This window comes from Harmonia axyridis, chromosome 3 (assembly GCF_914767665.1).
Source record: "Harmonia axyridis chromosome 3, icHarAxyr1.1, whole genome shotgun sequence".
NCBI lineage: Eukaryota > Metazoa > Arthropoda > Insecta > Coleoptera > Coccinellidae > Harmonia > Harmonia axyridis.
This window is the reverse complement of record NC_059503.1, coordinates 22,052,643-22,065,425: the sequence shown is the minus strand read 5'-3', so window position 1 is coordinate 22,065,425 and position 12,783 is coordinate 22,052,643. Positions and strand designations below refer to the sequence as shown.

At 31.4% G+C, this 12,783-nt stretch overlaps 1 protein-coding gene across 1 annotated transcript in view; it reads left to right on the top strand.

The window, feature by feature from the left end:
- The window catches only part of LOC123676976 (U7 snRNA-associated Sm-like protein LSm11), a 40,286-nt gene that overhangs the window by 14,770 nt on the left and 12,733 nt on the right, over nucleotides 1-12,783 (top strand). Inside the window, exon 2 of the mRNA XM_045613336.1 lies at nucleotides 117-229. Coding sequence (XP_045469292.1) covers nucleotides 117-229 — 113 coding nt within the window. The remainder of the gene's footprint in view (nucleotides 1-116; nucleotides 230-12,783) is intronic.

Genomic DNA, 12,783 nt, shown 5'->3' with positions numbered 1-12,783 from the left:
TTGGTCATTTTTGTTTGAAAGTAATGGACCATAACGAAACATTTTATGTGTTTTTTTTATTGAATAGGTTAAAATTTGATCGAATTCAAATCTAATATTGTTCCTTTTGTTTCTAGTGCCAATACAAACCGTTCGTAAGAACAGATCAAATATATTCACCAGAATGGAGGCAATGAAAGGTCCTCTGCAATTGCTGAAGAAATGTATGGATGAACATTTGAAGATCAAGGTAATATACATTATAATATGTAATATTCTAGTCTATTCCAATAATGAATCTTATGATTCGTTAAAGAGATACCTACTTGTATTTCCTTATTGAGGTTTCTATTATGTTTATCCTCAATCTAAGAAAGGTAAATTTTCGACTGTTATCGCCTGAAAACGATCTGTGTCTATTAATCAAATATTTGTTCCTAGTAAGATAAGATCATGCAATATGAAAGCACGAAGATTCCTGTCTCCATATAATTACACAACTTAATAGTTGAAGCTCGAGGTGAAGTAATTGAGATTTCATTTAGCTCCTAGCAGAAATGTAGAATCCAGATCCGATATTTTAAATTTCGCTGAACCTGCTTAAATTATCTTATTGAATATAATTCTGCTTCTGTATACCGAGCTTCAGAGATCTTGCCTATCTTTGACAGCTCCAGTTACTTCGGTTCTAGAAGGAAGAAAAGTGAAGATCGCAATCGAGGTGATTCGTTTTCTATAATATATTCAGAGTGAAACATTTAAATATACGGAGTCACTTCAAAGTCGAGAAATGAATACCAAACAGGATGTAAAGTGGTCTTGAAATTTGAATAATTCTGAAATTAAATTTACCTTTATCTGTATCTGACTCACAATATGTGACCAAATAAGTAAACCAATCAAATACTTCCTTATTTCTGTGCATGAATCGGCAAATTAACGTAGCAATGACTATCATTATGTACTAAAAGATTTTCACATTAATTGTCTCACTTTGTCGAATCGATTTATTGATTTAATAATAAGTTGTTTTCGAGCTAACAATTTTATGTTTCGTGTGAAATTTTATATTGATAGCGTCGTCAGAACCACAGAGAATTCAAGAGGAATCTTGAAAGAAAAAGTTTTATTTCTCGACTAATAATATCAATAGTTTCGACTGAACTATTGAGTTGAGATATTGCTTCTATATATAAAATAAAAATAACAATTTTAATTTTCTGGTGAAATTTCGTGTTGATAGTTTCGTCAGAGCCATAAAAAATTCAATCTGAATATAAAAAAATGAGGGAAGCACTGACGTGATAAATCGACTCGATTTCATTATAATTTATGTAAAATGTCCTCGAATTAATGTGACAACAAAAGATGCAAACGCTCGTTAGGAATCTATAAGTAAATTTCCTGAAATACTTTACCGACGAGAGAAGATCATCGATTCAAAAACTTGGAGTGCAGACAACAATTTTCTATGACCAATTAAAGAACCGTCAATGGCAACTGGTATCAATAGTCATCACGGATGGCCTCTGTATATCATTACCAATGTTGCTCAACAAGGAAAACGATGGCAAAAGGTTAGTGGAATTTCTTGCTAGAGTAAGTTGCGTACGATAGCACAACGATATGTGTCGAAAAGAACAGTTTTGGTCTCGCTTGCTATTCACCTGGTCTATTGGGTATCATGGTCAACGCCATGGCCAAATTCAATCCGTTTACTTCGCTGTAACATTCAACGTTTTGTTTTGTATTCATTGAGCACGTATTGGATTAACCTTTCTAAAATACAACCAATGAGAACTTGCCGGTTCAACATTGAACTAAGGTCGGATATACTTTATTTTCATTAATTACTTCCATGCAGCATTAGAAGATTTTTTATGAAAAGTCAGTAGAAACCTAAGAAACTTCATCCTATACGGATCGATCCAGTGGATTCGATTATATCGAGAAAAACTCCTAAATTGTATGTTTGAACGTTGATATGTTCTTCTAACTGTTCGTTTCCAAGTCTACCGAAGGTAGATGAAGCTTTGTCAACGCTTTTGAGATTAAAACATTTTTCCTACAACTGCTATCAAAGTAGCGTATTCTTCATAGCTTACTCAATTTCAAAACTATGTATTGCTCATACTGTGGGAAATATTATTTCTCACGGCACTTTGCCCACACCTCCCTTGGTAGACCAATGAAATTGGGCTTTTGAGTCGTTTCTTTGGAAACGCAATAAATTAGCACATACTGTCAACGAACGCGATTTTGATTTGAATCAAGTCCATTACTTGAATTATTGAAATTTGTGCAGTTGTAGGTTGTAGGAAAAGTATAGTGTGCAACATGTGGAGAATAGTATAATTGTGCAACAAGTGCAACAAGTGGGGAAAGTCCAACTTTTCTCGCGAGTGTGGAAGTTTGAGGCACGAGCCTGAAAGGCAAGTGCCGCAAAGACACATGCGAGAAAAGGACTTTCTCCACATGTTGCACACTACACTTTTCCTACAACTGCACAAATTTCAATAATTCAAGTAATGGATTTGATTCAAATCAAAGTGGCCTTCGTTGATACTATGCGCTAATTTATTGCGTTTCCGTAGAAACGACTCAAAAGCCCAATTTCATTGGTCTACCAAACAAGGTGTGGGCAAAGTGCCGTGAGAAATAATATTTCCCACAGTATGAGCAATACATAGTTTTGAAATTGAGTAAGCTATGAAGAATACGCTACTTTTCATAGCAGTTGTAGGAAAAATGTTTTAATCTCAAAAGCGTTGAGAAAGCTTCATCTACCTTCGGTAGACTTGGAAACGATACAGTTAGAAGAACATATCAACGTTCAAAATACAATTTAGGAGTTTTTCTCGATATAATCGAATCCACTGGATCGATCCGAAATTACGTTTTGATCTGAAAAGTTGAGTTAGTTAGTGACCAAAATCTGTTATTAGTTATAAATATGGCAGAGAAAAGTTCGGGTAAAAATTTTGTAAGCGTTACTAAAATAAAACAACACAGTATTGGCCTCATTTTACTGAAATTTTGTGTCTTCATATAGGACATCGATATAGCGAGGTTTATGAAGGTTCAAAAGGTAAAAATAAAGAGAATATAATCTGGTCAAGCAGTTTTGATATTGATACATTGTCTGGATTGGTGTACGTTCAGTGAAATTCAAGAAGCGTTTGTCCGTGGGTAGGGAGCAGCATCAAGAAGTTTCTGACTTTCGTTCGATCTTGAAGAACCGTTTTTTCACATGATTGCAAATTATTTGACTTTCATCAAAAAGTAACGTTTAAATGGATCTAATATAAATATAGTTATTTATAATACAAGTGCAGAAGGCATTGATATTCTTCCACGAGTTCAAAATTCAAAAACGAGCCACGAAGTGGCGAGTTTTGGAATGAACGAGTGGTAGAATGAGCCTTCTGTACGAGTATTATACATTATTTTCTCTAATTCATTGCATTTTCATTGAAATTGATGAAATATTTCCATAAATATAATTTAGTGATTTTTGCATTGAAAAATGTTGGTTGGCAGAACTGATTTCTTTAAGGCAAATTGATGAATTGACAGATAAAGCCGTAGCGGAAAGTTCGGAGTACCAACATAGAATAATGAAATATAACCATGAAAACTGTGCGTTTCTGATATATTCTCGCACGATTTTGTTCTACAAGATGTGGAAGAATGAACGGAATAACCACAGAATTAGAGAAAATAATTTAAACAATATCGTTGTATTGCTTATCGAAGAAATACGAAAGGTACTTAATTTCAATCTAGGAAGCTTTTCAATAATGTTATATAAAATGATGCACATTTTATTGGTCGATTTTTTTATCAATGAACCTTTGGAATCGTCATAAAATTTATCTCATAAATAGCTTTTTATTGAAAAACGTTTAGATTGGGAATATTTCTTCGAAAAAAAATAATGAACCATTGTGTGAAATTTGCAGTTTTTTTATTGTTGTCGTAGTGACAAAAACACTAAATAAATAGAAATTTTACTATTGAAGTAGATTTATTATTTATAATTTTCGGTTATTATCGATTTAATTACTCTTGGAGAATTCTATTTACATTTCTAGTATGTCATCAATTCGTCGTAATTCTTTTCATTCAGTTGGAATATTAGTGTAACAAACACATCAACTGAATTTTGCTCTGAATTACTACATGTTTGTAATTACATTTGGTTAATGAATCTTTTTTATTGCAATTACTCTGCATGTTGCTTTTGATTTGCATTACAAAAATGAGGAAAGCTCTGATGCGAAGTCATGAGCTTTTGTGCGCTCGTTCATTCATGAGTCAATTTTTCCCTTTGGAGATCACGTATACTTATAGGTTTACAGTCATGTGGATTTCAAGGGTGCATTTGCCCATGAATGAACGAACGACCAAAAGTTCCAGAATTCACGTTAGTGAAGTAACGGAATATATTCCATATTTAACCCAGAATGTATTACATTATCATTCAATGTTTACTTGCAAAATCTCAACAAAGAAATCTTAACTTGATTTATAATAACGGAAATATTTCCAATATTCTCCTTGAATTTTTATGATCTTGAAATTGTGATGCAGTTTTTGAAATTACGAGGAAAACAGAATTTCAAATGGCTATATTTACAGAATCCCCACTCGATTTTGACAATTAAGCACGAAAGCCATTCAAGATCTGAAATTCCTGAAAAATTCAAGTTTCTAGCTTTTTTCGTTCGCAATTCATCATGGAACATTATCAAATTTGAGGACCAATTCTTCTTTAGCGCAACGTCAATATTTTACGCACTGAAAATTTGAATATTATAAAAATTGTGACGAACTGAAAGAGCTATGGGTTCATAGAACGAGCGCTCAAAAATTGCAGACAACCAGAAAACATTGTGTTACTTTCTCTTTCCATTAATCGAATAAATGATCCTCTTAATGTCTTAATGGTTTGCAATGATAGCAATTATATTTGAAAATCATCAATTTCTTTTTTTTTAATATCAAAAATATGCTGAATATCCATACTTTCAATTTTCTCGAATATCACTTAGCATTATAATACTATTTCCAGTATGTATATTAAATAGATAACGTTATCATAGATGGTGTGAAAACTAGCTGTTATTTCTCAAACGAGATTCCGTATAGAAAGAATTAAGAATTCAAAACGTTCTTCCTTCGTAAATAAGTATTCGTTGATTCATCTGATGCCAGTTGATTGTATTGACGACCTTGTCCCAATGGCCCACAATAACACACAGCATGTAGCCTTGAAGGCCAGAATAACAAGGAAATAGAATCTATAATTCGAGATCGAAGAATGAACTGTAAAATAAATTCGGGAATTTTGTGTACAAGTTATTTCCATTAGCGACAGTTATTGAACTTCTGTAAGCGCACTTTATTAATAAAATTTCTAGAGCTCATGTCCCATATATCGTACTAACGTACTTCCACTTTCGCCTCTGTTCAGAATGTGTCGAGATTTTTGCAATGTTCAGAATGTTTTGGACATTTTTTGCTGTACTTATTTTGATATAAAAAGGGCTGTCTTTGAGTCCCAATTTCTATAAGAAGCTATCTGTGTGTTCTATTTTTGTATTGTTTATTGTAATTTTGTATTTTTCCCCATTCTGTAATTGGCTTAGGATGTAGATGGGTGTAGTAATTAAATAAATAAAAAATAAATAAATATAATGGAAACCTGTATCAAAATCCCTTTTTCCATAAGGAAAATAAATGTCGTTTTCTGGATTTTTCATCCAAATCGTCAATATTGGTGTCTATATATTATACTGATTGTAACTGTAACTGTTATAAAACTTTATGTGGTAATTGTTCTTTTGGGACAAATAAACATTGTTATTATTATAGACCAACCACTCAGTATTTTCAAACTGAAACATGATTCTGAGCTACTTACATACATCGTACGGTAATTACGTAGGTCGTATTACATCACATCTTGCAAATGTCTAGAGCCTCAAGCCAACTCTTAATCAACTCTTTTATATCTATCGAAAAAGGATATATTTGAAAAACCTTCTACCTCACTTAGCTCGGATATTTATTTGAATCAATATTCGCTGTTTTTTTCTTTTGGACAATTTGTTTTATTTATTGCTTCCATTTGATAATGATACTTAGTGAATGTATTAAATTTTTAATGAATATTTCATATTTTTTATTGGAAATTGACCATTAATTCTTTCAATTTACATGATTATTATCTTTTTGCTTTATAATTTTCTTCCGCGTCATAATTTTTTAGTGAATATTATGGGATAAATTTAAATGATTGCTGTATATAGATCTAAAATTCTTTATTATTCTTGATCGTTTGCCTATTAAATCGATTTAATTTTCTTCGCTATATAAAAATGAGGAACTGAAAAATATAATCTATTTTTAAACCCATTAAAAGCAGGATTTTGAATGTCAAATCAGCAATAATGTGATTTGGCTGGAAAATTTTCGTTTTGTGAATAGGAAAAAAAGATTTTGAATTGTAATTCAAGAATGTTTCGAATTATTGCTCTGAATATTATTGTATAATATACAAGGGAAGAAGCCATAACGAAATATGCATTTTGATCTTTCGAAACATCTTAGAACTGAAAAGGGAATTAAGAAAACTATTCAGCATCGGGGAATAATGAATATTCATTGTGCAAATTCGATTTCATTTTCATAACAGTTCAATATATTTATGACTGGAACTGACGCAGAAATTTCTATTGAGATCAATTGGAAAAGTTTTAATGCACTGCTGTAATTATCAAACGAGAGTTGTTTTTGGTTTATTTGGGTACTATTTTCCCCCCTTACTTTTCTATAATCTATGAATAACACATAAGCATATATTGGTCCTTGAAATGAACCAACATGTGGGTCGTATGAGATAATTTATGGTTTTTGACAATGGTCTGGATTAAATTCACGTCTGGTTCACGAAAATGTGGGCCAAGACTTTCTTCAACAGTTATCGCGCCTGTAGAATTCGTCAATGGAACTACGAAACACCTAACCTTGCCGCCACTTCTTCCTGATACTGCAGGCACAATTTGCATAACGTATTAATTAATCTGTACGTAATAGATCTGCCCCATTTTCGCTTTGAACTGATGGTGTAAATATAGAACATTATTTGTCACGTCGCAGCTTGTGCGACAGAAGCAATATAGGTATTTCTCTGATTATACAACATCTGTTTTCATTCCTTTATGACTACAATTCAAGTTGCTCGCTTTTCCTGTCCTTGATGCTGACAATATTCATACACTGTGTCCGTAAAGTATGGAACAAATTCATTTTTAGCTAAACTGACCACTTTAAGAAATAATCCTGAAGCACGTCGATTTTTCATTTGAATTTACCGTATTTTGAAATAATAATCTAATATACAAGGTGAATTACTTTCGAGTAATGACGTCACCGTAATTTTTTTAATGGAACATCCCCATTTTGTCTCAATTTTCCGATTACTCTAGCTGAGCTGATTCCAAAAATGTATCACATGTTGATTCCAATTGGTACAGGGTGGACAAAAATACAATACATAATTTTGTGTGTGCTCATAAAGTAACGCCTAACATTCTTTATTAGTTGAAATAACAATATTATCAAAAATACTTATTGTCTAGCGGCAATTGGTTTGAATACAACACCCTGTAAATTGTTACATTTACAATAAAAATGAGCTGTTTCCAAACATGTTTGGTACTTGTGGTCTATAGCAGACAGAATATGAAAGAAATTGTTTCTTATCAATTTAAGAAAAAAATAGTCGTCTAGTTTTTTGTGAAATGTCTATTTGTTTAGTAATTTATTGGTGTTCAATGACAGTTTAGTACAACAATATTTCTGGTATTCGTGAATGTTTTAATTATTGCTTAGATTTAATTTATTATTTTTGTCCACCCTGTACAAATTGGAATCAACATGTGATACATATTTGGAATTAGCTCAGCTAGAGTAATCGGAAAATTGAGATAAAATGGAGGTGATCCATTAAAAAAAAAATGACGGCAACGTCATTACTCGAAAATAATTCACCCTGTATATTAGATTATTATTTCAGAATACGGTAAATTAAAATAAAAAATCGACGTATTTCAGAATTATCTCTTAAAATGATCTGTTCAGCTAAAAATGAATTTGCTCCATACTTTACGGACACAGTGTAGAAATTGACCCTTCATGATTGAATAATGTAAGATCACCGTTTAAGGTTCAAATGGCGCGATTGTCCAATATATTATTGAGTGATTTTGTCCTAAAATACATTCCGGTGCAAAATAAAGCAACAAGTTGTTATTTGGTAAAATTTGAAGTCTCATAGTTTTCTTATCTTTAGTTCAATTTCCAAAATTCTTTCAGCAAATTGTAGATTAAATTATTAATTTCAATCTACATTTTCAATATTTTGTTGAATGTTTCTTCATTAGTCACTATAAAGGGAGTCACTATTTTGGAGAAAGAGCCCTCCACCTTCGGAGTCGGGCTCTTTCTCCAAAAATGAAAATGAATTCGTGCAGTTTTTATGACAACATGCTGTCATGCAAAATTATCGGTAATTTTGATGCACTTGTGCAATTACTTACGATAATCAAACAGATCAAAATTCATTTACTGCCTATCCAGGCATATACGTCGGTTTATACTGTCGATTATATTTCGAATGACATCTTGAGGAAAAATTCATTTCTTAAAGTAAACCGTTCAAAAAAATGAACTAATTAACAGAATGTTGAAAAGAAATGTATTTGGAAGAAAATTAGCAATTTGAAAAAAATCGACCCCGAAATTATTTCACAGGATGTTTCAAAATTAGGGTTCAACAACTAACTACTGATTAATCCTTTATGGTGGCTAATAAATTAATACATTTTATCTACAGTTTACAGGAAGAAAATTGAAAGAATTTTGAAAATTCAGCTGAAAATAAGAAAACTATGAGATTTCAAATGTTATCAAATTGCTGCGTTTTTTTGCACCTGAGTATATGCGTAGAATTTCCAAGAAAGCAGAATGCTTTTAACTCTTTATTGGTTTGGGATTTGGGTCATACCCATAAGACATATTGGAATATAATCAACTATTGGTGTTAAATCTGTAGTGTTCTGAATACCATAATTTGGCACGTATAGAGTTCAATAAAACAATATTGGAATCTATACGTGCCAAATTATTTGTTATTCTGTAAAATGGTAGATAGATCAATATCAGATGGAATAAATGAATGTTATTAACAACATGAGTAATTAAAATATTCTTTTTGATTTGAACGTTCGTTCCCCGAACTGAGCGTCTATGTTTCCTCCCGTCTGTAAACACGGTAACTCTCTTCGTCGTGTTTTTCCATTTTTGCAGTATTTTTGTATATATATATTATAATTACAATTATATATTTTAATATATCTATGCGGATATGAAAATTATCAGAAGTTATTTATCGAATATATATATGTATAATATTTTTCTTATAATTGAGTCTGCAATGAATCAGGTAAATGTTAATCAGTACCATAGAAATTCAAGGAGAATATCTAAGATAGTACCCAATATTTCCTGGATTACAAAACCGACAGAGCTGAGATTTTGGGAGTTCATATGAAATATCAATTTAAAGCTCCGTGGAGATTTCCAAACAGATCACATCATCAGAATATCGAAAAATCGCTAAATATACTGTGGAGACCATATATACCAAATATATCGGGTGTCCCAAGGTGAGTGGCCTATTAGATTATTATGGAAACTATTGATGGTAAAGATTTCAAATTTTGTGGATAGATATTTGGCCATGTAAGGTACATTTTTGAAATAATTTCACATTTCCAGTGTTGCCGGATGTACGACAATTTGGCAACAACTTTGTTATTTTGAATGGGACATCCAGTATTTCTATTTTTTTTATGATACTCCATAAAATATTGAATCTATTCACTCTTACTTTTCCATCCCTATCTTTGACGGTTTTTGAGTTATTAATTATTTTTCTAAATTTTAGGTCAAATTGGCGTATTACGAAAATGACTCTAGCTCGCTCAATATTTGAGATTTAAGTCAGAAATTTTGCAAGTCGTTAGATATTGATCTGATCTGTGTCACTGCTTTTGAATTATGGTTGTCAATAATACAGGACGCACCAAAAAAAATCATCAATTGCCAAGTTACAAAATTGTAAAAAAGTCTATTTTTTCAAATTAGACCCCTAGTATATTTTTCAATTTTTGGAATCAGTTCAACACATTCTACAATTCTTCTATTCACTTACACAGACTTTTTTACAATTTTGTGACTTGGCAAATGATGATTTTTTTTGGTCCGTCCTGTATTATTGACAACCATAATTCAGAAGCAGTGACACAAATCAGATCAATATTTAACGACTTGCAAAATTTCTGACTCAAATCTCAAATATTGAGCGAACTAGAGTCATTTTCGTAATACGCCAATTTGATCTGAAATTTCGAAAAATAATTAATAACTCAAAAACCGTCAAAGATAGGGATGTAAAAGTAAGAGTGAATAGATTCAATATTTCATGGAGTATCATAAAAAAAATAGAAATACCGGATGTCCCATTCAAAATAACAAAGTTGTTGCCAAATTGTCGTACATCCGGCAACACTGGAAATGTGAAATTATTTTAAAAATGTACCTTACATGGCCAAATATCTATCCACAAAATTTGAAATCTTTACCATCAATAGTTTCCATAATAATCTAATAGGCCACTCACCTTGGGACACCCGATATATTCAGCGCAGCTATCTCCAAGAGCGCAATTGGCGCATGAATAACGAGCCTTCAAAAGCTTCTCACTTCGCGTCATTCTCGACTTCAGTACTTTCCTCATTTTGATCTGTATCCTAACGAAATCTCCGTCATGGTTATTTCTTGACTTTGACATTGTGAGTCACAGATATTGCCAAAAATGTTTGACCTTTCATAATGACCTTCCACCGAGGATAATTCTTTGAATACATTTTTCAATGTTGCCAATTCTTGATTCTCTCCAGGTGAAACGTATATTTGAAACCTTGATGAAATGCGAATCCGTGATTGAAATGTATATTTCGCATTTTTTGAAATTATATTGAATAGGAATTCATAAATTTTTAATTATTGAATTTTCTGCATCGTCATGATTGAATGTTATATGTGAGTATTTGTTTGAATGATGCCACCATAAAACAGAGAATTATGTAAACTTTATCTAAAACATTATCAATATTCAATGTCTTGAAATACTATAAATTTATCATTTCAGTGTAAAAATTCGTAACCCTGACGTTGGAATGATATATTCAGAATGAAATAACTTTAAATCAATGCTTATAGGCCTGAATGGTAAAATTATGGATTCAATCAAATTCCACGATTTATGGTTTATATTCTTTTTTCTTATCATTTCAGAGTACCTTGTAGATATAATCGACATGTTGTCATTGGAATAATTCTGGAAAATTTAGAAAAAATTTATATTGATGTCGGTTCTATAGGAATGATCGATTTATTCGCCCCCTACGTCAGCAATGTTTACCGATTAAGATAAACGATTTTTTCAAATGGTCAGTTATCTACAAGGAAAATTAGTACATTAATACCAGGAAGTGTGATTTTTTTTTGATGAATTGACAAATATTATCTGATAAATTTTAATATGTATACAAATTCTTTCTCATGGAAATGTCCTTCGTTTCTATTAGATAGGAAAATCAACTAGATTATAGATCAGCTATATTATTGACTATGTTTGTGTATCAATGAAGGAAAAAGTTGTTGTTTGGGTTCTGGTGAACTTTTTTCCATTACGAAAAGTATTGTTCTGTCAGTAATCACTGTTCTTACATTGATTCATCAAATACTAGAAAATTCGAAAATTTTTAATTCCCAAAAATTTTTTTTGTTGCGTAAAAATGGATTTTCCATTTTTTGCACTTCACCTTCAAATTTCGGACCTTCTAAGAGTGTGACATTCCAGTTCACTTGATGTCTCGAGGTGAACCACTGCAAGAATAAACCGATATGATTATCGCGTTATACCCACATAATACCTGTATTACACACATAGTCATCGTCTTGATAATATGGAACACAGAGCCGTATTATCCGAAAATTACGACTTCATGCCTAATATTCATACGTTATATCATAAAAACTATGAATAACTATGGATATTGCTGATAAATTATATCACCATATGTAATTAAACTAGTAGTCGAGGGATTTTATTTTGGAATTATTACTTAAAAAGCGAAATCATTTTAGAAATATTTTGGTACTTTTGTCCATTTAAATTCATTGGTTAAGTAAATAATATACAGCTAGATTTTTCAATAGCTCGAATTAGTGACCGAATCTTTGTTTGTTGTTTTTCCATTGATTTTCCATTTGATGTTTTCTAATCTTAAACACACGCAAAAGATGCTTCTGAATAATATGACGTCATCTAGTTAAAGTTTGAAAATATATGATTACTGTCATGTCCCTGTCAAAATACTTATGTAAAATTAAGAGTTTTTGAAGTTAAATATCAATTAAGATTATTCAATCAATCAATGAATTCATGTTCTCATTGACGATAAATTAAAATTTGGGACAATAAAGATTATCCGAGATGAAAAAGTCTTTATTCACTCATTCAGATAGACTCGATTTGGAAAATGGTGTTCTCTCTACTTTCAAAATAAAGGAAACAATTTATTACAAGGTATACTTGATAAATCGAAGATATTGACTATGTCAACACGAAATTATGATAATCCAATTATCCCATCTCAGGTGAGAAAT